This window comes from Schistocerca americana, chromosome 10 (assembly GCF_021461395.2).
Source record: "Schistocerca americana isolate TAMUIC-IGC-003095 chromosome 10, iqSchAmer2.1, whole genome shotgun sequence".
Taxonomy (NCBI): domain Eukaryota; kingdom Metazoa; phylum Arthropoda; class Insecta; order Orthoptera; family Acrididae; genus Schistocerca; species Schistocerca americana.
Window position 1 is genome coordinate 54,582,894 of NC_060128.1, and position 26,392 is coordinate 54,609,285.

Below are 26,392 nucleotides of genomic sequence, written 5' to 3' on the forward strand. Positions count from 1 at the left end.
TACACCTGTGGACACGTGCACTTATACGTGACTGCCACACTGGGTAACGTCACGGAAAGCTTATAGCCCAGAAACAGGTCGACTGGAGGAAAAAGTTCGTACAGTCACAAATTTTTGTACAGTGAGGAGGGAGTGCCACGAACAACATATCAAAATTGTTAAGGCTTTCGTGGCCACTTGTTGACAGACTGCCTATTGGCTTCTGTCTCGGGTTCTTCGGCCGACGTTCATCTAATGATTTTTCTGACGTTTTGCCAGCACGAGTGGCTGGCATTGTCAAAGCTTCACCCTCCATTGCCGGTGGTGAACTGGAGCCGAGCTCGCGGGCGCAGACTATATGTACCTGGCGCGCCAACGTCCGAGGGCTTCTCCGCGGTCATTTCCAGTGCGGTTCTCCTCTTGCTACCTGCGACGGTCGTTCGCAGGTAGCAAGAGGAGAACCGCACCGGAAATGACCGCAGAGAAGCCCTCGGACATTGGCGCGCCAGGTACATATAGTCTGCACCCGCGAACTCGGCTCCAGTTCACCACCGACAATGGAGGGTGAAGCTTTGACAATGCCAGCCACTCGTGCTGGCAAAACGTCAGAAAAATCATTAGATGAACGTCGGCCGAAGAACCAGAGACAGAAGCCAATAGGCAGTTTGTCAACATATCAAAAAACTGACTGCTCAGTTGTGAGCACTGACATGGGGGCATGGGCATTTTAAGATCACTTAATAAGTTTTTCTTGAATAACTTCAATGATGTGGCATCTAGTAAAAATGTTTACCAGTACAAAATTATGCTACAGTAAATATTCATATTAATGGATAAATTGTGTTCTGGGGGTGTAACAGTGCAACGGGGGGAGGGAGGGTACGTAACCGGGTCGGGTTTGTGCAGTTCCCTTGTTCACAGGTCTGCAAACTGAAGAGCAAGCAGATGATTCACCATTCTCTAAACCCCACTACGTCACAGTGTGTTTCACTGGCGACACAGTGTGCAGACGTGCCCGGGGGTTTTTCTTTTCTACAGTGTGTGTTAACACTACACGGAATGCAGACACGAGTCGCTCACAACATTAACGCGAGAAATGTGTACGGACAGAATCCACATAAATCTGTGCACACTGTTGCGCACTGCTATTCTTCCACCCTGTATGGCAGCTGCAGTGTCCTTCCACCACTGTGAGTGCTGCTCCATTTTCAGTTTACACAGAGACTTTGTCTCCCCAGCATTTCCAGTCCAGTTCTCTTATGTGAAGAGATAAAATAACTTCACTGAGCACACAGTTATATGGTGGAGTTATTTTCAGTTTACTGAGTACTTATTTGCAGTGGTTAAGTGAGCTACTATCTAAAAAAAGCTCAACAATTGGAACTGTCTACTGCCGACCATACTGAAGAACCTGTCCCCGAGTGTAACGTGCTATCAGCATATATTCAGCAATGCTAATTTCATTGCATCCTCTATCACTTTTGAGAATACTTTTCACAGCGCGTAAGGACATAGCCAAAGGGCAGGATCTGGACAACCCCTCCCCCCTCCCAAAAAAAAAAGAACTACTAAGTGAAATTACACATGACCTAGTTGCCATGTAGTGAAACTGAAAGATATTTTGATTTTCAATGGTATGACGAAAAAGGGACGTGTGTTGGGGCCCATAGAAATTATCGACAGCACTATCAGCTTTTCCCCACCTACACATTAGCCGAGAGCAACTACGGTACACTGTTGGGTGTACTTCAGCTCGTTTTCTGCTTTGGTAATAAGTTCAGTTCTTACTTCCAGTTGAATTTAATGTAAGTTCTGCCATTTATTGTTTTTGTTCTGCGTGCTGTTGTGATAGTTTCTAATGACAGATAAGTTTGCAACAAGCGAGAAAAGGAAACCTTTGATTTGTCCACTATTATTATGGAAAGTTACAAATTGTACACACTACAGTAATAGCCTAATTATCTATCAAAAATGTTGGCAGTGGAGTCATTATTTGGAGATTGGTAGAACTTTGGCGTTGCAAATATTTCAGTATTTCACACAGCAGTGGAGCGGTAAACGTAACAACGAATAATGTTAAACTAAAATTGGAGCATAAAAATAGGCTTAGTTTTGCCGTTTATTGACAAAAATATTGCCCAAAAGGTAAGGCTGCATTTCTTTAAAAAGTTTGCTTAAAATTTATGCCATTAATGGTCCAAATGGAAAAATAGTGCCCAATATACTCATCTGTACAACATTCAATTATAAAAACCATTTCCGATATGGAACGATGGGGAGGAGTTTATGCAGAACAGAAGGGGTATGCGATGACAACACGTTCTATAGTTCATTCGTTTAAAAAGTATTTTCAGCTGGCAGCTCGAATTCCTCCGAGCCAGCTGCGACGTGCGTCCCCGCCCTCGACTCCTTCGGCCCCTTTCGTCCGTAATCTATTTACGCTCTAGTACCACTATAATAACTGAAGTATTTTCAGATAGTCTACGATTATCTTCAAATGCAATGTTTTCAAGTTGTCGAAACAATTATTATTACTATCATCACAAGATTGATTAATACAGAGATCAGTTAATAACATATTGTTCTATTCCTGTTATCTTCTGCCAAGCTTCTCTATTCAGTGCCTCCTCCTTGCGTATCCCGCAATGCTCCATCATTCCGTCGATGTGGTCATTTCGAGAATGTTGTAGTCTCCCACGTTTACGTCTGCCAGGTGGTTGCCGTGCAAAAGTTTTCTTTGGCCATCAATGATCTGGCATTCTTGACAGATGTCTAATCCACTTTAGAGATTGTCTTTCAATTTTGTCCATCAGTGTTTCAATCTGGATTCATTCGGGCTCTCACTTTATCATTAGTTTTTTGTTTGATTCTCAATATTTTAGCACTCCTTCGTAAATAATCCATTTCCATAGCTGTTATTCGTCTTTTCAGGACAGCATTTAAAAACTATAGTCGTGACCCATAGCACAGAACATATACAGCCAGCAAAACTTAACGAAAATAGCTGTACATCGTTAATAATAATTCCCATTCCTCCACAGCTGTCTTTCCACATACGGAGAGCCACCTCTACATATAAATTGAACAAGATTGGTGACATACTACAACCTTGTCTCAGCCCTTTTGTGACATTAATAGGTCCTGATAATTTTGACCCTCTGTATCTTATTATCTCCGTACATTTCAGTAACAATCTGTAAAAGATAGTCATCCATATCTAAATCTTTCAAAGCTTCCCTGAGTTTTGCTCTAGGAACTGTGTCATAGGCTTTAGGTAAATCTACAAACATTATGTGTTAACTCCTTCCCTAATGCTATGACTAACTCCTTTAGCTGTTGTACAATAAAGAGGTTATCTGTACAGGATCTGTCCTGTCTCAACACACTCTGATCTTCTCCAATAGGGTGTCCAACAATCAGCCATATTTTTGTCTAATAAGCAGCTCATCGTGCAGTGCACACTGATGCCTCTGTCTCTTAGATTTCCCTTCTTGAAAACAGAGACTATATATGACCTTTTCCACTCCCACGGAACTTTAATCCACTGACAGCAGTTGTTCATAAGGCGTAATATTCTTTTCCTCTAATGCTGTCCACCAGCTTTCAATAATTTCACAGGAATATCTCCAGGCCCAGGTGATTGGCCATTCTCCATCTTAGCTAAACTTCCTCTATCGTGATAGTCATATTTTGAACTGTTCGCCTCTAGTGTACTGGGGTCTGTCTTCAGTTAAAAGGTCTGTATAATGCTTTTTCCATTCACTTAAAGGAATTAACTTGTTTACTGCTTTGTTTGCCGAGTTTTCTTTATACCAGTGATTGTTTTCCATATATTAAATTTTTTCCATTTTTTTTAAATTTTAATGTCGTTTCACGTACAATTCAGTACGATTCGACAATACATACAGTTCGGCGATATTTACACTGAAAGACAGCTAGTGACTGTCATTTTGCACTGTGTCCCTGGGCATGAAGATAGCTCACTTGAGGAACGGCAATGTATCGTGTCTTTGAGTTGTACTGCAAGAAAGATGTTCTACGTGAAATGTCTTATTCATAATATTCGTAATATCCTCAGAGCACTGAGACAGAGACTGTCACAACTCTAATGTACTTGTAAATCAACGTCATGCAAGTGATAATGTATGTTGTATGTCACAGAGGAGTTTATTAGCATCGAGGACTGTTTAAGCACACCAACACAGATAAATGGAGAGTCATTCGAGGCACTGCATACATTACACGTCTAGTTGAAATCGATGCACGAGTCAATGTTAAGATCCCACTGTAGCTCATAGTGTCTGTGTATTCTGTTTTATTTTGTAAATGAATTTGGTTGCAATAGTTTAAATTTAACTGTCGAAATAATATATAAAGATGTTCTCAAGCACTCATGGAAAATGAAGAATCTTAATGACGTGAAACTTTGATATGGTGAAGGAATTCTGATCTGGTTTCAGGTAAGTTGGAGATTTAAATACAAGATTGTAGTATGAAACAGATAGCTGTTGTCAAAGGAATTTCGAACATAAATTATTCAGACTAACATTAAGATTCTTCTGCTCTGCAGTAGTAAAACTTATTTTAGACGGTCTGATATAATTAAATTTTCCCCGACTCACTCGAGTCTCATCTTTATCTATAATAATGAAGGAAACTGAAGAAAGAATTAAAATCTGTGCACGGTCGGGACTTGGACCCAAGTTTCCTTGCTTACATTTAAACATTTCAATTAATTTCTTCAGCTTACGTCATTATCATAGATGAAGATGAGACTCAAATGTCTCAAGGAAAATTTTTATATCAGATCTATAGGTCACCTATGCCTGAGGAACAGGCAGGATTTCCACATTACGTCCCACAGTGGGGTGCTATTCCAATACCGGAGAGCCTAGACAATAGTGACAATCTAAGAAGGAGAAAATCAGCTGAAGATGTGAAGTGCAGTTTGTGTTAGGGAGGGCGTTGGCCCAGGGTAGTCCGTGCAGCTATGTTAGCTGTAATGCTGTGGTGGTATAATGACCAGCACAGCACACTTGCTCAGTAAGCAAGGAGACCCAGGATCAAGTCCCGGCCATGGCACAGATTTCAGTGAATTTCTTCAGCTTCCATCATTATCGCGTATATTAGAAGACAGAGCTGTCTTTTGTTTGTGAAGAGTCAATACATTATATTAAATATTAGAGCTTTAACTCATTTGGCAATAAAATGAAGTTATGATATCGCCAAATAAAGAAATATTTAATTGTATATCTGGGTCTCTCTCTCTCTCTCTCTCTCTCTCTCTCACACACACACACACACACACACACACACACACACACACACACACTCACGAGAATATATTTTATACTTATTAAAGATTTTTTCTTGCTCAGTTTTATAGTCAAAATACTATTTCTATGAAGGCCACCCAAAAGTGAATTATGTACATAAGATTAAAAAATGAATTTGTTTTCAGAATAAATAAATACATGGGTATTTTTATGGTCCTCTTCAACAAACCGGACCCCCTCCCCCTTTTCACAAACTCCTGTCTACATCCCTGCAGCATGAGGGGTATCAAATGCATCACCACAGCCTCAGCTCTCTCGACATCTGAAGACGCCCAGAGGCTTAAATGGTCTCCCTCTGCAACAAAAGTAGGTCACCTAGGTGTTACAGTTCAACACAAGTCAAGCAATGCAATACAGCAGATTACATTTCTAGAGCCGAACACGATCAGTCAGACACGTTCACATCCACCTCGGAAGACATACTGCAGATGTGTGTGGAGTGGCTCTGCGCAGTGTAGCCTACTCCGTGAGTGCCAGCAATTCCTTAAACACAAGTATTTATGCAGGCTACATTCATTAATTCTCCACCAAGCAACTACAACACAAATATATGGCTTTACGATACGCTGTCAACAATAGAGAGCAGCAAGATATCACATTTACCAATGCAATCTCTTTCCCACCAACACCATGTAGGTCACTGACATCATCATACTTGTGGTAGGTATAGGTAAAAGAGCACATGGGGCAAGAGAACACTTCAAGTTTTCAGGTCCCTAAAGCAGAAGTTTGCCATTCTCTCACCAGGCAGTGGATACGTCATCATCTCCTCAGTTTTATTCTGAAACCTTGTGGCAGTCAGATGCCTACAACTGGAGAAAATGCAGTAAGTTACTTTCGTATGTTTCTTATGTAAAATTTGTATAGTTCTGATTGTGTGTTTGGTGAGTGTGGAACAATTTAAACATCAGATAAAATCTGTTTTGAAAGTAGCTTCTATAAGCTTCCAATATCCTCCTTGACCTCCATGACTTTAGTTGTGTGTTATCTGTAGACTGCCAAATAAGAAAATTGCAGAATGGGGCAAAAGTAGCCCATCGAGAAACTATTTCGAACCTTTACTCCAGAACCTGTACTTCGACTTGTGTAGTCCCTTCTAGAGTATTCCGATATTTTTGTTTGTGTTTCTTCACCTTAGATGCCTCATCATTCACCTTAGAGAACTTAAATTGATTTTTCTTTTCTGTTGTTTTTCTTTCATCGGGTACTGGTTTTTTCACACATTCCTACCACTGATACACCCTTCGATATAATCACATCTTCTATAGCAGTCCCCCCCCCCCCCCCCACACACCCTCACACCCCTAAAACTGAGCGAAAACATGAACTCGACAGTCATTAAGAGAGGTCGCTCTCCCGTCAATCTCTTGGCATTAATGAAAATGGGTACTCAATATAGCAACTGTACAAGGCTGCCAGGTTTTCAGAGGTTGCCTTAAGAAAACATCTTACAACAGGCTATGATAGAAAATACCTCGGCTGATTCGTACAAACTTTTTCGATGAAGAAAGAATGAACAATAGAGCGAGATCGCATTTCCTTTAACAGAAGTTTACTTGGCCCTACTCTCAGATCAATACGACATTTAATTTTTGAAGTCACTGGAAAGTACAGTTCCTAGTTTGTTTTTGCATGTATTTATTTGTAATCCTTTTATTTTCTTCAGTTGGGGTAGAAGTGCACACTGCATGCTCTTTCCACAAGCCTCCATACTCATAGCCCACAGGATGAGGTGAGAGTCTGCAAAATTAATTTTTTATAAAAACTTTTGTTACTCCTCTAATTGTAATTGGGTGACAATGAAAGTCCTATACAATGTTACCAAGATGTCAAACAAGGTGTTGCAAGCAGAACTGATATAACATTGCTGCAAGTTTTGTTTCGATATATAGTAAAACGATAAAAGGCGAAGTTTTTACCCCCATGTAACCTACAATTTAAACACTTACCACTCAGCCACTGTTTACAGAAACATATTCTATATACAAACTCACTAACTGCAAATAACTACTTGTTTAATCAACTGAAGACAACTCCACTATATAAACATGAACTCAGTGAGGCGATTTTGTCTACTCACATTAGAGAACTGGGCAGGTAGTGCAGGGGAGATATACTCTACCTGTACACTGAAAAGTGAGCTATGGTCACAGTGAGGTAAATAGCCTACAGCTGCCACAGAATATCAATTCCCTCTTCTAGCGGTGTACAACAGTGTGCAGAGATTTACTTGGATTCTGTCCATCCACATTTCTTGTGTTAATGTTGTGAATAAGTCATGTCTGCATTCTATGTACTGTTAAAGCATGAGATGAATAAAACACAATTCACGAAATACTGTGAAGGAAACTGCATGTGACAGATGGAATTTTAGAGCTGGATGCATTGCAAAAGGGCAAACAAAACTCCACTACTTTGGGGTGCCAATCGTTAAAGAGACCAGAGAGTAGCTGACTGAGCAGGGATGGGAAAAACCAACGGTTAACATCAATACTGGTATTTTTGTTCTGAAAATCAGTATTTTTCAGTATCTGTTTGGTCTCAGTTATAACAGTTTCTTTTAACTAATGACCAGGGCCTCCCACTAACCACAGACATTGTTATTGTTGTTAGTGGTGTAGTTTGCGTGTCTCAGCAGTACAGATAGCCATACAGTAGGTGTGACCACAACGGAGGGGTATCTGATGAGGGGCCAGACAAACATGTGGTTTCTGAAGAGGGTCAGCAGTGTTCTCAGTAGTTGCAGGGGAACAATCTGGACAATTGGCTGATCTGGCGTTGTAACATCAACCAAAATGGCATTGCTGTGCTGGTAGTGTGAACAGCTGAAAGTGAGGGAAACCGAGGGCATGCAGCTCTACTGTATAGTTAAATGATGACGGCATCCTCTTGGGTAAAATATTCCGGAGGTACAATAATCACCCATTCTGATCAGGCGGGGGCTACTCGTGAGGATGTCATCGACAGCAGAGGAAAAAAAAACTGGCATTCTATGGGTCAGAGCATGGAAAGTTAGTTTAGAAAATTTAAAAAGAGAAATGGATCAGGTGAAGTTACCTGAAGTGAAGTTCGGTGGCAGGAGGAACTGGACTCTTGGCCAGGTGAATACAAGGTTATAGATACAAAATCAAATAGGGGTAATGCTGTAGTAGGTCTAAAATTGAATAAAAAAATAGGAATGCAAGTAAGCTTGTACAAACAGCATGGTGAACACATTATTGTAGACAATATAGACACAAAGCCAACACCCACCACAGTTGTACAAGTTTCTTTCAACTAGCTCCATAGATAATGAAGAGATTGAAAAAATGTATGACAAGATAAAAGAAATTATTCAGTTAGTTAAGGAAGATGAAAATTTAATAGTGATGGGGGACTGGAATTCGATAGTAGGAAACGGAAGGGAAGCAAAAATAATAGGTGAATATGAAACGAAAGAGGAAGCCGCCTGGTAGTGTTTTGCACAGAGTATACTTTAATCATAGCTAACACTTGTTTTAAGAATCATAAAAAAAAGTTGTATACAGGGAAGAGACCTGGAGATGCCAAAAGGTTTCAGATTGATTATATATTGATAAAACAAAGATTTAGGAACCAGGTATTAAATTGAAAAACATTTCCAGGCGCAGATGTAGACTCTGACTACAAACTGAAGAAACTGGAAAAAGGTAGGAAATTGAGGAGACAGGACCTGAATCAGCTGAAAGAAACAGAGATTGCTGGGAGTTTCAGAGGGAGCATTAGGCAGTTCTTGACTAGAACAGAGGAAAAGGAATACAGTAGAAGACAAATGGGTAGCTCTAAGAGACGAAATGGTGAAGGAGCAGCAGATCAAATACACCAAAAGACAAGCTCTAGTAGAAATCCTTGGATAATGCGAGAGATACTGAATTTAACTGATGAAAGGAGGAAATTCAAAAATGAAGTAGGTGAAAGAGAATACAAGCATTAAAAAAATCTGATTGACAGGAAGTGCAAAATGGCTACGCAGAAACGACTGAAGGACAAATGTAAAGATTTAGAAGCATATTTCGTTAGTGGAAAGACAGATACCACAAACAGGAAAAAGAGAAGCAACTGCACAAATATCAAGAGCTTGGATGACAAATCAGTCCTAAGCAAAGAAGGGAAAGCAGAAAGGTGGCAGGAGTATATAGAGGGTCTGTACAAGGAGGTAAACTTGAAGGCAATATTATAGGAAGGGTGGTAGACATAGATGATGATATGGGAGATACGATAATGTGACAAGAATTTGACAGAGCTCTGTAAGATCTAAGTCGAAATAATGTTCAGTCAGGACTACTGATGGCCTCGGGAGTGCCAGCTGTGACAAAACTCTTCCATTTGGTGCGCAACATCTGTGAGACGGGTGAAATTTCCTCAGTCTTCAAGAAAAATGTAATAGTTCCAATTGCAAAGAAAGCAGTTGCCAACAGGTGTGAAAATTACCGAACTATCAGTTTAAAAAGTCTGCAAAATCCCAATACAAATTCTTTACAGAAGAATAGACAAACCGGTAGAAGCCAATCTCGAGGAAGATCAGTCTGGATTCCGGACAAATGCTGGAGTGTGTGAGGCAATAGTGACCCTACGACTCATCTTGGAAGATAGATTGAGGAAAGGAAAACCTGTGTGTACAGCATTTGTAGACTTTGAGAAATCTTTTGACAATGTTGACTGGAATACTCTGAAATTCTGAAGTTAGCAGCTGCAAAACACAGGAGCAAAAGGCTATTTACAACCCGTAAAGAAACCAAATGACAGTTCTAAAAGTTGAGAGGGCATGAAAGGGAAGCAGTGGCTGAGAAGGGAGTGAGACACGGTTGTAGCCCAGACCCGATGTTTTTCAATATGTAGCTTGAACGAGCAGTAAAGGAAACCAAACATAAATTTGGAGTAAGAATTAAAGTTCAGGGGAAAAAATAAAAGCTTTGAGGTTTGCCAATGACATTGTAACAATATCACAGGCTGCAAAGGAACTGGAAGAGCAGCTGAGCAGAATGGACATTGTCTTCAAAGGAGGATGCAAGACGAATATCAACAAAAGCAAAACAAGGATGATAGAATGTAGTCACATTAAGTCGTCTGATACTAAGGGAATCAGATTAGGAAATGAGACACTTTAAGTAGTAAAGGAGTTTTGCTATTTGGGGACAAAAATAACTGACAGTGGCCAAAGTAGAATCGATATAAAATGTAGACGAGCACTGACAAGAAAAGCTTTTCTGAAGAAGAGAAATTTGTTAACACTGCATATAGATTTAAGTGTTAGGAAGTCTTTTCTGAAGGTACGTCTGGTCTGTAGCCACATTTGGAAGTGAAACATGGACAACAAACAATTTACTTAAAAAAAAAACAAAGGAGAATATAAGATTTCAAAATTTGGTACTACAGAAGAATGCTGAAAATTAGTTGGGTAGATCACATAACTAATGAGGAAGTACTGAACAGAATTGGGGAGACAAGAAATTTGTGCCACAACTTGACTAAAGGAAGCGATCGGTCGACAAGGACACATTCTGAGATATCGAGTGGGAAGAGGGAAGCGTCAAGGGTAAAAATTGTACAGGGGGCCAAGAGATGAATACACTAAGCAGATTCAGAAAGAAGTAGGTTGCAGTATTTATTCAGTGATGAAAAGGCTCACACAGTAGCACGGAGAGCTGCACTAAACCAGTCTGGAACGAAGACCACAACAACAACGACAACAATAACCAACTAAAAAGAACTATATATCAATTTACCATAGCAGTGGTGCTAATTCTTTTTAAATGACTAATATCTATTCGTATAATTTGCACTGCTTTGAAATATTGGATTATTATAGAAAATGGTAAAAGTGATCAATGCCATTTTAATAACAATGCCGACAGAAATGAGCAACAAACACACGACACAAAAATCTGTACAGCATTGCTGAGACAATAATGTATCTGTTGGCGTGTAGCGTGGCCTATTAGCTGACGAACCTGCACACGCAGAGTGTAAGACCAGCCCCCACACGGTCTATACGGTAGTTTTTCTGTCATCGCCAGACATCCATTGTATTGCAAAATGGTAACAACCCTAGTCTCGAAATATTTTACGAAATACAGTGGCAATGAGGTATAATGCTTCATTTGCAAATTATGGTAACAGTAATAAATTAAAAACTTAACAATTAATGGACAGTTTATAATAAAAATAGAATGTAGCTGATCTGCTGCCTGTGCCTTTACCTGTGTTCAGTTCTTGGAGATGGGTACATTAACACGAAAAATAGAGTTCTCCAACCTCAGTTTTCACCCTTTAACACTTGACTACTCATAATGAGTACATGGTGGTATGACCCTCAATTACAACACAGTTTTCGAACAGTTTCTAAACATCAGAATCAATAGGAGAATACAGGCAATTTTTGTAATATTCAAGCCATCGTTTCTTTTGGAGGAAAGCAGTGAACTGTGGACAGACTAAGTTTTCTTTTAGTTACCTGCTTTGTTTTATATTTTGATTCTAAGTATCTTGAAATGTGTGATGCAAAACTCCGAGGGAGTCTTGGAATTTTCTAGTCCTTGTTCTATGTCTATGTTTATTACTGGAAATAGTAGCAAAATCAGTTGTTTCAGAAACTGGTTATTTTGAGGAGTTTTAACAAGCTATTTAAACTGGAGATGAAAAAAAAATGGTACAACTGAAAACCAGTTGTTTTGTCCATAACTGCCATCCCTAGACTGGAGGCACGTAGTGCAATTCGACGAGAGACAATTCTGCACTGTTGAGATGGTCTAAGGTGTGTAGTGTAGTGACTGCCCAATAAGACATTTAACTCACAATGTGTAGTTTAGACAGGAAGTGCTTCTGTGATGTTTTGATGGCATTTTTTGTATCATAACTTGAGTCTACACACTTAGGGTACTAAGAACTCTAAACAGGATATTTATTTCGACATTCTCCATGACCGAGTGTTGCCCTTTCTTTTACATTTTCAGGAAGAATATACTCCTATCATCTGATACGACAAGGCCCCTAGTCAAACAGCTGCGTGTGAACGTTCCCAGTCTGACGAACACTCGGGCACCCTTTCGAATCTCAAGTGGTGCTCTAAATCACCAGATCTTAATGCTGCAGAATATGTCTGGGCCAATTTGGAATGGCAGGTGAAATGCAACATTCGATATCCCTGCAGTTTGACGGCTCTATAGGATCTAATTGTCAAGAAGTGGCTTCCGATGGATACGACTCGCATCCTCGTCGAACTGTGTCCCACTATAATTGACACTGGAGGCAGTGTTATGTGGTATTAGTGTGATGTCTCCTGTGACAAATCCTCATCCAGTGTGCTTATAATTGGCCCACTGAAAAGAAATTTGTGTGAATGAACTTTAAAATCCTAGAAGCATGTAACAAGTAACTGTATTTAAGTGGTAAATAGGAGTGACCTGATGGACTCCAAAGAAATGAATGAAGGAGTAAAGACAGCCTGGAGTGCTTTTAGTACATTAAAAAGGGTTGTCAAAACTTAAGCTTCCAAGGGGACTGTGTAATCAGTGTGTAGCCAGTTATCAATTTTAACATGAACTCTCAATGACAGCCATTTAAAAATTCACCGTTGTTCTGTGAACAACAGGGAGGTGCAGTTGAGGCGTAACATGTCATTTACAGAATAACATTTTTCGCATCCTGGATACCGATTGGGCAAAGAAAGATATTTGTGGATTAAGGCAGTTAATAAGTAGGAAGCACCCCACTTTTGAGAGGTTTTTTGACAATTTGTGCAGATCAGAATTGCACCAATCCTGTGCTATTTCCAATGCAGGGCTCGTACTGGCTCTTCTACCTGCTGGGTGGAATCGCTTGCTCCGTGGGGCACAAGGGAAAGGCACGGAGTGCACGTGATCTCCACGACACCAAAGAAATCGTCACAGCATCGATGTTAATATTTTATTGTACTAGTGTTCTGAATCTCGTACGAGATCGACACGTGACGACACCTAGCTGGAATGTTTCGGACGTGTAGTTGATTCATTAAGAGAAATTAGAGTTATACATTATAGGAAATACATTGTGTTTGGCTTCTCTGAGTGTGTTATTCCCCTGGAACAAGAAAAAGGAAAGTCTTTCTGAGCACCTTCAACACAATGGAGCGAAGTCCACAGGGCAGAAGCTGTGTCACTGTGCAAGGGTACCAAATAGCAGGATCCTCGCACCATTGGTGTCGTACGGTGACTGCGAGACAAAAGTAAGAGAAGCACAAAACATAGCAAGATACGGAAGTTACGGATTGACTATTGGACTGTTCCGGCAGCCTATTCTTAACACTCGTATTAGGGAAATAAAGACCGAGAAAATATTCCACAATTTGGGAATTAGCATGAAGACAAGAAAACTGACAAATGGATCGCAATACAAACTTGACGGGACGCATACGTAATTACTATGAAAATGAAATGGCTGTGGATGAGATGTACAGAAAGGGCAACAGATGGCAGATGAACCGAAGGAGTTCTCAGCTGCATTTGGCAAGGTACGAGGTGTGTCCGGAAAGTAAGTAACATTTTGTTCTACTGCCACCGTAGCACCAGTGTTGCAGTTCCGCACATTTGTATTTGTCTCTCTAGTTCACTGTCTTTCTACTGACGCAATTACAGCTGGATTGTGTCACGTTTAAATTTGTTACTGACCGTTCAAAATGTTTAAGACAATCTCTGAGCCCCAACTGTGAAGTGCATTCAGTAATAAGATTTCCAAACACAAAGAACATTAAGCCAGCTGAAATTCATCAACTTTTAGAGGTTCACAGTGAAAATTTAATGACTTACGGAATGGTGAGAAAGGGGAGGAGACAATTCAATGACGGGCAAAACAATGTTCGTGGCGAAACACAAAGTGGACGGCCTTCTGTTGTCTATAAGGTTTTGTTTGAGAAAGTGAATGAGAAAACTCGTGACAACTCATGGTTCACAATAAGAATGCTTTGTGACAAGTTTTCACAAATTGTGCTTTCCAAGTTTGGTTCCAAAAATGTTCACAGGTGGCCACAAAATGAACTGTGGCAGTACTTTGACATTTACTACCTAATACAGTGATGAGGGAGATGAATTCTTGAACAGAATTGCTACCAGTGATGAAACTCGGGTCTGTCACATCACTCCAGAAGCAAAACAATAGTCGGCGGAGTGGAGAGATTCACGATTCCCTGAAAAACAAAAGATCAAAACAACACTGTCAGCTCAAAAAATCATTTGCACTGTGTTCTGAGACAGACAGGGCATTCTGTTTGTCGAGTTCCTTCCCACAGGTGAAACTGTCTATACAGTGCAATACTGTGAAAAACTAAGAAAATATCAGCACGCAATTCAAAACAAAAGGCACGGAATGCTCAGTCGAAGCACTGTGTTGCTCCACGATAACGCCGGTCTCCCTTCTGCTCGTGTCGCACAAACTCTTATTCGGCAATTCAGTTTGGAGCATTTTGATCGCCCACTGTACAGCCCCAAACTTAAAAGTGTAATTTTGGAGTAAGGAGCTCCGATAGCGATGACGACGCAAAAACGATGTTCGGCGGTGGCCTACTTCTCTGACTTTCGTCTTTCTATCGAGAGGGCAAAGGAAAGGTGGTTTCTCAGTGTGATAAATGTTTGAACACTGGTGGCATCTATGTCCAAAAATAGGTTATGAAATGCGTTTTCTTGTAAAAATTAATTTTGGTTTGAAAAAAAAATGTTTTTACAAGTCTTTTTCCAAAATGGACTTTCTTTCTGAACGCACCTCATAATAAAAGACAGAGGCAATGACCCACTGTGAGATGAGTAGGGGAAGCAACACGGATGCGTTTAACTGAAGGCTGTAATGGCTACAGGAGGCCTTTACCTGGCAGTGGCTGGTGATGGCGACAGCTTGAGATGCTCTCTCAAGCCTATTTTACACACACAATTTTCTGGTCAAAATCAACTGTTTCTCGTGTCGGCACGTATACCGGCCACTGAGCACGTCGCGAGTCGGTCAGTGAAATCGTCTGTCGACTGCCTGTGCCGAGTGTGGCGTTATAAAATCCACGGAGTGCTGCAGATGACAGATGCGTAGGAACGGATCTGTTAACAGTAACCTGCTAACACTGAAGTCATTCTTGTCATAGTAGTGGGTTTTGTGTCTTCTTAATCTTTACTTTGCTGTTTGCTTCATTTTTGTGACACACTGCAAAGGTTGCACAAGGGCCCGATACTTTTCCTACTTATGTTATCCCACAAGAAAGACGAAATATCTCAAAACATAGAGATATTTATCTGAAAATTAATGCTTCTGAATTTTTTATTCTGCTCTGAATATCGCTTGAGGTATTAAATGTCACGCATATTACTCGGTCGACTTTCTATTTCGTTGACACAAGTGTCGACCCTCTACTGCTAAAGGACTCCGAATTGTAGCATGGTGATGTGTAACTTACTATCTCGGTGCACGATAAAGGGCCTCAATTGCTCACTTCGGGCACGAAACAGCAGAGATTGGACATCTGTCAACATTTTCTTTTGCGTTTTGAGCATGAGGGTGATGGGTTCCTGATCATTATTGTGACAGGTGGTGAAAGCCGCATTCACCATTTTGACCCCAAAAACGAGAGCACTGATGTACTACAAAGGATCACAGACGCCAAAAAAGTTCGAGACCGTGCCATCGGCAGGCAAAGTCGTGTTCGCAGAGTCGTAGCACGTTTAAGGTGTCGTGCATTAGGCCTCGGTCCAGAGGCTCAGTGCAGAGCTGATTCTAAAGGTCTCGGTCACCAGCCTAATTCCTTCACAATGTGCAACGTTCAACTTTTAATAAAACGAAGGTCTCGCAGACCTGTACACTGTGCACTCACAACAGAGTAGAGAGCACACGAAGGTTCTGTAAAACTGAAGCATGTTGAGTTTGCTCCCCACGAAGTACATCTAAACGTAAACAACTATGATGATACTTATCACTGTATTTGATACAAAGTAGCAGTTATGAATGTAATTCTAAATATTATGAAATCAAATTTGTATTATTAAAGCAATTTTTTCGGAACATTTCAAAACTACTTTTATTAATATTAGAAAGATTGGAAAACTTCTTTTCTGAATTTTATAAAGATTTTAGAGATTCTGAAGTACTTCATGGATACTGTCACACACTTGTATCTTGTGTCACTGTTTGATTATAAATTATACACACGAATGTGTCGAAGCCACTCACGTGCAGTGAATTTTTGGGATCTCAACATACATAATGCCAGAAAACAGTTTAACTAGTTTAATATTTATTTTTTACGTTTTGATGAGTGATTTGCTTTTAAAATTTCTAGCAAATTGTTTACCTGGATCTTACATTTTGAATAATGATGTACTTAAACGTGAGTAGGGTTTGATAATGAATCGACATTTCCAAAACTAGTCACCAATAACTCAAATTGTCCGTGCAATAGACACAGAAAAATAAATAAATAAATAATAGATTTCACGGAACGTCTGTAACCTGTTCCTGTCCTACACCTAGCATAGCACAAATATGTCTGAAGCTACACCTGAATCTTTACCTTTTGAAGGCAATACTCTACCCAGTGACCCACCATACACTACTTACAGTTTTATTCAATGCTTCAATTTTCCAGCAACTCCTCCTTACTTTACCTCACTCAACGGATCCTCTCATATCCTTAACTTCCAAGCTAACGCCTCCAGTAGTAAAGTACGACAGAAGGTCGCTGTGGAATTTATATTTAGTTCATTCGTTGCCGGTTGGTGCTACCCCTATAACTCCTGGAAACTGGCAGTTTGAAATGCTTGTCTATGTGTGCAAAAAGATAGACTATAGGTCTGTGTACCACCACCAGATGGTGTTACTGCTTCCCATAAACGGTGCACTGCATCGACACTCATTCTGGCTCGCGGGTACACTGGCGGACGAGAGTGGGTAGAGGTGCACAGTGTGATTTCTCTGGAGGGAAGAAGTGACTGCTTCACACAGCCACAAGAGGTTAGTAGCCATATGTGGAGAAACAGCACCGAGTCACAGATTCGTGTATCGTCGGGTATCGGAGTTCAAAGACGGCAGAGACGTGCTGAAAAACGCAAATATACCGGACGTCCACAAGACGGTGCCCACCGTGTTAATGACTCGATAACGGGGCAGAGGTGAATCACATTTGACGAACTAAAGGAGGCGACAGGTCTACCTGTCAGAAACCCTCCGTACCGTTGCCCGTGAAGATCTGCAGGTGAAGAAGGTTTGTGCACAATTGGTGCCCCAATCCCTCACCGATGCACAGAAACAGAAGTGTGTGGAAGTATGCCAACGGGTAGTACCCAGTACAATGCAGTTCCAGTGGGTTTCTCCGAGTGTCGGGTCACCGTCGACGAGTCACGGTTCTCCAGTGAGGCTGTCGAAAAAAAATGTCAATCTACACGGCGGAAGCACACCGGGAGCCTCATCCCGAGAAGCCACGGCCGGGACTATTCGTGCGCAGACGAGCGGTGACCGTGTTTGAGAATCGGCAAAGGGTACTGCCGGCGGATCGGCTCCCTCCCAGTACGACCCTCGACAGTGATCGGTACTGCAGATTACTGCACCGCCTCCGCCGACGTATTCGATGACACTGCCACGAAAAATGGAGTCGTGGCATTCTCCTGCGGCACGACGGAGTATGGTCACGTGCCAGTCACCGGAACATTGCAATCGTGCGTGAACCTGGGTTTCCCGTGCTGCCACATCCTATACATTCACCAGATCTGGCTCCTAGTGACTGTGCCACATTCAACGTGGCAAAAGTTCGCCACCGATTACTGACTTCGTGCAGTCGTCCACCAGTGGCACTCAGATACCCCGAAAGCACGATACGTTATGCGAGTGTGGGAGCTGCCAAAATGGTGGCCAAAGTGCACAGATGTCAGTGCCAGATTCAAACTCGGTCCAAACAAACGTAGCCAGGTACTTCGGTAGGCAAGACCGCTGCCGGTGAAAGGCACATTTCTACTGTGGCACATTTTCTTCCTGACGGTGATATTTTTTGGTATGTCAGTCTGAGTATTATCAACTTAGTTTCATTGCTCCTGAGAAACTTCGAGATTAATTACAAAAATTTTGAATTATCCGAGCAAAATACTAGCGTTACTTACCCCGTACTGCTATCGCTACGGCGCAGAGTTCTCCAGCCTGGAGTACTCGACACAGCGGGACGGGTCGGTGGGGAAATACTGCTGGCACTTGGTCATCAGCCTCTTCAGCCCCTGCAAGTACTTCCGCTGGGTCTCGTCGTTCATCACGTGCGCCACATTCTTCGAGAAGATCTTCTCTCGCCCGGTACGTGCGTGGATACCCACCTACAATTGGATGCCTGAGCTAAACAATTCTGACAATGTGCAAAGCTCTACACACGTAATATATCTCACGTATACTCCTCTACCGGACTTCCGAGTGGACCACACTCTGTCCCTTCGCTCCTCCCTCTTTCCTCTCCTCGAGGGGAAACCTGTGCCGAGAGTACTGCTTCTTATTTATTTACACGTGTTTCTATTACTGTCCGGACACATTAACACGGCGGATGTTTCGAACAACGGTCACGTAAAATATTGCTAGAGGTCGGGCCCGAACTACCACATTTACGACACTGCCAGCCGCACAAGTGAGCTACCGAATACACTGTGTGATCTCGCTTTGCTTCGGGTTGTGTGTTGCTTGTTCTTTTCTTATTTTGAAATGAGTGAAGAGAGTAATGCCGGTCCATCACAGGATTTAAGTACGACTCCTGTGACGCCGGAAAGTATGAGTGATCCCTATTATGTCAGTCCTGCTTTCACAGAAGCACAAGAAAAAGAAAATGTTTCCACAATTCGTAAATTTTTCAACAGATCTATGTGTGCCATACAGCCCGAGGCATTAAGCACGACAATGTACTAAACGTCGTAAGGGATGTCTCATTTCATCAGCTGAAAATGAATGTTCTGCAACTCCGTGGCAATTGGACGGATGATAATGTCATACACTCTTATTGCCCACCCATTGGAAAAATTAAATAACCCCTCTTACGAATGAAGATGATGAAATTCTTATTGAACAGCAACTAGAACTTTCTCATCTGGAGGTTTAAAGAGCCAGCATACCCTGTTTGAAGGTGGTATTAGGTACTTGAAAAGAGAGGAGAAATGATGGAATGTTCTTAAAGCAAATCTCAACAATACTAAAAACTTAAGTCAAAGTATGATAATAGAAGATTTTAAAAAATTATCACGCATATAGCACATAATATTCACTATGCATTCTGATCTTAAATATACAGTACTGTGTAACTCACACTTAAATATGAAATGCGTATGTCGCTGCCGTCTGTTAACAAATTTGCGTTGTTCTAAGAAGTGAGATCCCTCTGTTCAAGCTTACTATACCCCGTGTTCATCAATGTCTCGAATGTGGCAGCTGGTAACTGGAAGTATCAGATTCACGGCAGAGGATAAAAGCAAGTAAAAACTCAATAATGCCTTACATATTTGTACAAGTTAAGTTCACGTTACATGTAGAGGGATACGACATATGAGTGTAATTTCAGTGTATCACACTTACAAAAATGATCTGTATTTAGGATGTTTGGTGCTAAAGGAAATAAAAACTGTGTATAAGACATTCTCGGTTTACTTGTTACTTCATCTCTGGATAAAATCTTTGAGCTTTCAGCAAAATAATCCGTTGTCTTCGGGAGGAACAAATGACCGATGTAGCTGATGTAGTGATTATTTATAGCCCAGAGACAGTTCGCGGTCGGCATTTGTCATTGTTATGTCGCACTGCCAGAGATTGTGTCCATGTCTGTACTGGTAGTCTCAGCACTCTCGTACGAATGTAAACATTTCAGTGCATTTCTCCGCGTCCTCTGCTTCGAGCACTCACTTCCGTGCAGATTATGGCTGCTGTTCCATTTAAAGTTGTCACACATTCTAATTTTTACAACTCCTTTGATAACAGAAACCTAGTTTGTAGAAATATGGGCAAAATTTTAGTTTCATCAAACATTAGCCTGCATTTATTTGTGAGACTGCATCCACCAGCTACTGCTTCCTCAAGCTCTCTGTTTTTAATGCACCTCTAGGGTTCCGCACAGCAGTCAGCAGTGGTGCAGGTAATCTGACTGACGTTAACTGCTTCCGTACACACGAGGAAACTTATAAACTCCAGGCAGCCTGTGGCCGAGTGTGTCCTCAACTGGGCATAGCACCCGCTTCGTCTCTTCACGTGTTACGCCTCATCTTCCGGGACTGTACGTATTTTTCTAGATGCAGCACTGCGGAAAGGAAGAAGTACAATGGGTAGATTATCACATGACTGTTCAACATTTTAGCGTATTGAGAAACCAGCAGTTGTTGAACATAATATCACAACAAACAAACACACACAAAATGTTTGATGAAACTAAAATCTTATCCCAGGCGTGTCCATCTCCTCCCTCCTTGACCGCCCCCCCCCCCCCCCCACACACACACACACACACACACACACAGACACTGGAAAATTTAAAAAAATTAGAAGATCGATTTCGGCCTTTACACACTATATTGCAGATATTTTCTGACCCTAAATAAATAAGATGTTCTTCATGGCTAATACATTTATTTTTATTTTCACATTAAGACTATCAACTCCAACAAAGAAAGCTACTTCTGTCTCAGTGACACACACTTCCATTGAATGTGACAGGGTGTGTGTGCAGCTGATACCCCTGCCACATCCATGTTTCCTTACGATTGCTGCTTGCTACATTCATTCATTTCTGTCTCACAGAAAGTGTCGTAATTTCCCCAATCACCCTTTCGTACGCCAGCAGTCACGTAACTTGCTGACGACAAATTTTTCCAAAATCATTGTTGTAGATGCTATGGTGCTGGGAAATGAGACACTCGATTATTTTTATCCACGCCCCTGCTGCTGGTGCGAAGCAATGCAGCATTTTTTTCTAGGAAGTCATGCTTTTGTTTAATATTTTGTTAACTGTGACTTCAAACATTCGAAAAGCCTCCTCTGCCTCACAGAGAGTGAGAAATTCATAAATTTTGCTTCTCGTCCACTCCACTTCATAAAGGAACTCACATAAAGACAATATGCAGTGCTACAGACAGAGCAATAACAAACACTTGTGCTGCATAGTGCCATTTTGTGGTAGCAGCCCAAGAGCAGTATACCTCAGACCCTCACAGACACACCCGTGGAACACTGGTTTCGTGTTACCGAGATACTGACAATATGTCGTGGACACCAGTACTCACATACTGGCTGTGAAACAATGTTGCAGAAAAGGTTTTGAGAGTAAACGCCTCTTTGGTAAGTCGTGGTGACAAAATCATTCGTAAACAGTTTTACTGTATACTCAGGAAGGAAATCATTACTATCTATAAAATATTTTAGTAACATATAATTTGCAACCTGTAAACTCTACTTTTTAGATTTCTTTTAATCATCAAATTGTAAAACATCTATTTCTGTAATTTTTTACAGAGGATGAGCTGATACATTTACGTTCCTGTGACAGCACTGGCACCAACAGTAAAAACATGGACATGTAATGGTGATCAACCAGGAGCTGTCTATGCGCTGTAAATGGTCACTGTGACAACAGCAACAACAACAGTCACTTGCTCTCGAGAAAGATAGTGGAGGATTTTGTTGAAAATGCGATATTTAACACAGCAATGAAACTGAGAATGTTTTGTATGGGGATGTTGTCAAAATAGGTAACCAGATTACAAGTGAAGGCTGAAGGAAACACTGAAAAAGTGTGTTGTCGAGAGGGTCAGTCATTAATTCAGAGCCGTACGAAAACTCTCTGAACAAACTCGAGAAACATTTCTGACACATTTGGTCCCATAAGAATCCAAAAGAAATCTTTTCCAGAACTCATGATCACATTGCCAAATCAGGCTGCACGTAACTACCACACCCATCCTAAGAGCCCAGATTTGGCACCCTCAGAGTTTCATCTGTTTGGACCACAAAGGATTCTCTACGTGAGACACATTTTAAAGATGATTAGAATGTAATTCGTGCGTCTACACGTGGCTATGAGCACAAGGTGAGAGCTTTTGGCAACACAAATTCTACATTCCTACATAATGCTGGAGTAAGGCTGCAGAATGTGATGGAGACCGTAGAAAAATAGTACATGTAAAAGAAATGTTGATTAATTTTGGCACCAAATTCCAACTTAAAAATGAATATGTTCTGAAAAAAAAGTGATACATTATTTATTGAATGTCCCTGGTATTTCTGCATTTGAAGACATATTACTACTACTCTCCAATCAGAAGAGGGCCTGAGTTGCAAACAATAAACAACCACAGTTCTCCTCCACAGCTAACAAAAGCACACACGTACTCCTTCCACTTGCCAGCATTTCCTCAATCTGTTGATTATCCAGCTGTCACCACCGCCACCACATTGCACATTTTGTGATCCCTGGCTGGGTCTGCTTTGAACAGAAGCCTCTCCACCTTTGCTGTCCTCTCATTTTGTTTCTCTTTCCATTCTGCCCAGTGTTCTCCTCTCTTCTTCAGACATTCCCTCCCTGCCACGATCCGTCTGTCCCTCAATCTTCCTCTAGGTCTCTCGCCTCCTACTCTCATTTCGTGAGCCAGTCTCAGTATCCTGCCAACTCCCTCTCTTTTTACACGATCGTACCATCTTAATCTTCCCCCCCCCCCCCCCCCCTCCCTACACATTTTGTGCAGGCTTTTTGTTCACTCCTTACTCTACCCATTCTCCATTCTATTAAGTGCTATCCTGTGTCTCCGAAATTTCTTCTTGCAAGCCTTTATCCTACTCGTCTGCCTTTTCTTCACTATCCAGATTTCCAATGCATACGTATGCTCGGTATAACATTTGCTTATTTTCTGGTGGCACACCCTCGGTCCAGGTCAGGGTTCTTACACTCTGCAGGAATCCGTGTGCTTGCCTTCCCCTTTCACAAATCTGCCTATCGTTCCTCCAGCCATCTTGCAGGTATCTGAAACTTTCACTTCCTTCAGTACCTGCCCTCTACTGTTACTCTCACCTTAGGCCGTGTCCTACGTGAGCGACAGAAGCGAGCGACTTCTGGATACGCGACACTCCAGCGATACGCAGCAGCACCGGGCGACAACCTCGGGTGGCCTGCGTGAGAGCGACCTTGTCGCGCTACGAGATGGCTGCTTAGTGCCGACCAGCTGTTTCTGTAAAACGGCGTCCTTAACCTGCATAAAACTGTAGCTGGAGAGTAAGGCTACAGAATTAGGTTTACTTAAGAAAATGAAGCGAAAAGGAACGCTGTGCATGACGTTTACAAAGGGAGGAATCTCCATGGAGAATTTCACGAGTGTAGTCAACTACGAAGATCACCAGACAAATTCTTCGAATACACACGAGTTTGACTATCTCATCAATAAATTAAATACGAATGTTTTTTTTTACATGATCGAGAACTTTTAACAGCCAATAAATGCGGAGGAATGACTGTTACACGACTAACTATGCTAAATGCGAACATAAACATATAGATTGCTACCAGTGAGCAAATGCCTGACTGTGGTGTAGGGGTAGCGTACACAGTTCGTACGTGATTGGGAAAGGTCCTGGGTTCGATTCCAGGCTATTCTTATATTTTTACTGACTCAGTTATGATTCTGTACACTAATTTGTACGTATACTGTTTACACTGCAATGCGAAGTACACTCCTGGAAATTGAAATAAGAACACCGTGAATTCATTGTCCCAGGAAGGGGAAACTTTATTGACACATTCCTGGGGTCAGATACATCACATGATCACACTGACAGAACCACAGGCACATAGACACAGGCAACAGAGCATGCACAATGTCGGCACTAGTACAGTGTATATCCACCTTTCGCAGCAATGCAGGCTGCTATTCTCCCATGGAGACGATCGTAGAGATGCTGGATGTAGTCCTGTGGAACGGCTTGCCATGCCATTTCCACCTGGCGCCTCAGTTGGACCAGCGTTCGTGCTGGATGTGCAGACCGCGTGAGACGACGCTTCATCCAGTCCCAAACATGCTCAATGGGGGACAGATCCGGAGGTCTTGCTGGCCAGGGTAGTTGACTTACACCTTCTAGAGCACGTTGGGTGGCACGGGATACATGCGGACGTGCATTGTCCTGTTGGAACAGCAAGTTCCCTTGCCGGTCTAGGAATGGTAGAACGATGGGTTCGATGACGGTTTGGATGTACCGTGCACTATTCAGTGTCCCCTCGATGATCACCAGTGGTGTACGGCCAGTGTAGGAGATCGCTCCCCACACTATGATGCCGGGTGTTGGCCCTGTGTGCCTCGGTCGTATGCAGTCCTGATTGTGGCGCTCACCTGCACGGCGCCAAACACGCATACGACCATCATTGGCACCAAGGCAGAAGCGACTCTCATCGCTGAAGACAACACGTCTCCATTCGTCCCTCCATTCACGCCTGTCGCGACACCACTGAAGGCGGGCTGCATGATGTCGGGGCGTGAGCGGAAGACGGCCTAACGGTGTGCGGGACCGTAGCCCAGCTTCATGGAGACGGTTGCGAATGGTCCTCGCCGATACCCCAGGAGCAACAGTGTCCCTAATTTGCTGGGAAGTGGCGGTGCGGTCCCCTACGGCACTGCGTAGGATCCTACGGTCTTGGCGTGCATCCGTGCGTCGCTGCGGTCCGGTCCCAGGTCGACGGGCACGTGCACCTTCCGCCGACCACTGGCGACAACATCGATGTACTGTGGAGACCTCACGCCCCACGTGTTGAGCAATTCGGCAGTAAGTCCACCCGGCCTCCCGCATGCCCACTATACGCCCTCGCTCAAAGTCCGTCAACTGCACATACGGTTCACGTCCACGCTGTCGCGGCATGCTACCAGTGTTAAAGACTGCGATGGAGCTCCGTATGCCATGGCAAACTGGCTGACACTGACGGCGGCGGTGCACAAATGCTGCGCAGCTAGCGCCATTCGACGGCCAACACCGCGGTTCCTGGTGTGTCCGCTGTGCCGTGCGTGTGATCATTGCTTGTACAGCCCTCTCGCAGTGTCCGGAGCAAGTATGGTGGGTCTGACACACCGGTGTCAATGTGTTCTTTTTTCCATTTCCAGGAGTGTATATTTTTAAGGTCTTGCCAAAGAACGTGATCTTCACACCTATCCCAGTATGTCACACACATTTAATTCCTAATAAATTACAATGAACCATGAAATTTTACAGATATTTGATGCGAATGTAATTCATCAGTAGTCAGTGTTCAGGCCAAATGTTTCAATTACTCTAAATAGTCTGTAAAGTAAAGCTTCCAAAATTTTTTAAAAGAAAGTCAAACGCTTTGTGTAATGATTTGTCTAAAAGTATGAAATAAAAAATATTAGAGAAACGTTTGGTGCACCTGATATTCTATTCATGTTTCGAGCATCATTCAAAGGTACGTAGAATGGTTCTCTGGTCTACTTATTTCTTTTACACAAACCATTTAATAAAATATTTCACTGATTTCTTCCATTTTTGAATTTCAAGTTTTATTCAGAAAGCATGATCTTACTGAGTCCTAGTTTGCCTTCCTAATGTACTTGATTCGAAGGAAGCCTTTTTGACATTTAAATACCGCACCAATGTATCTTTTTATGTGTAACATAGCTAGGTCTTGACCAGATGAAAATTTTGACACTTCATTTACAGCAGCTTTCAGTGAAATATTTCAATTTTTCCTCGGATTATTAATTAAGTTTTTGTTTGTTACTTTCAAGTAGTTAAATATTTTCATGCCAAACTAGACCTCATGCTGGTCACTTTGATACCCCGTTTACAAGTTTCTCTCACTTTGTTTGGCTATGAAAATTTGTTATAGGGAGTCTTGTTTTCGCTTTGCTCACGCCTTTAGAAAAATGTATCGAGTGTTAATCATACGATAAAACAGCCCTTTCTGCATGCTGTCATTTCCAAAAATCATCATTTCGATACCTTGAATCTTTTACGAGATACAACGATTTTTACGACCACTGGATTCCCGAAGCGCAGGGAAGGTTCGGACGAGCCACGAGCGACCCGTCCGTGGATATAATAACCAATATCTAAAGAAT

General features: G+C 42.0%; 2 protein-coding genes across 4 annotated transcripts in view; one reads left to right on the forward strand and one right to left on the reverse strand.

Moving 5' to 3' along the window:
- LOC124552232 (ubiquitin thioesterase OTU1) overlaps positions 1 to 22,006 on the forward strand; it is a 77,569-nt gene extending 55,563 nt beyond the window's left edge. The window contains exon 4 of the mRNA XM_047126509.1: positions 21,795 to 22,006. The gene's annotated coding sequence lies outside the window, so the exon portion shown is untranslated. The remainder of the gene's footprint in view (positions 1 to 21,794) is intronic.
- The window catches only part of LOC124552231 (pre-mRNA-splicing factor 18), a 98,847-nt gene that overhangs the window by 9,055 nt on the left and 63,400 nt on the right, over positions 1 to 26,392 (reverse strand). The window contains exons 5-6 of one of the 3 annotated variants that reach the window (XM_047126506.1): positions 18,431 to 18,634; positions 5,433 to 5,610 (exon numbers count right to left, since the gene is read on the reverse strand). The exons of 1 other annotated variant lie outside the window; for it this stretch is intronic. In XM_047126506.1, the coding sequence (XP_046982462.1) occupies positions 18,446 to 18,634 (189 nt within the window). In that variant the 3' untranslated portion in view covers positions 5,433 to 5,610; positions 18,431 to 18,445. Of the gene's footprint in view, positions 1 to 5,432; positions 5,611 to 18,430; positions 18,635 to 26,392 lie in introns of those variants that run through there. One more of the 3 variants, XM_047126504.1, reaches the window with a different exon arrangement.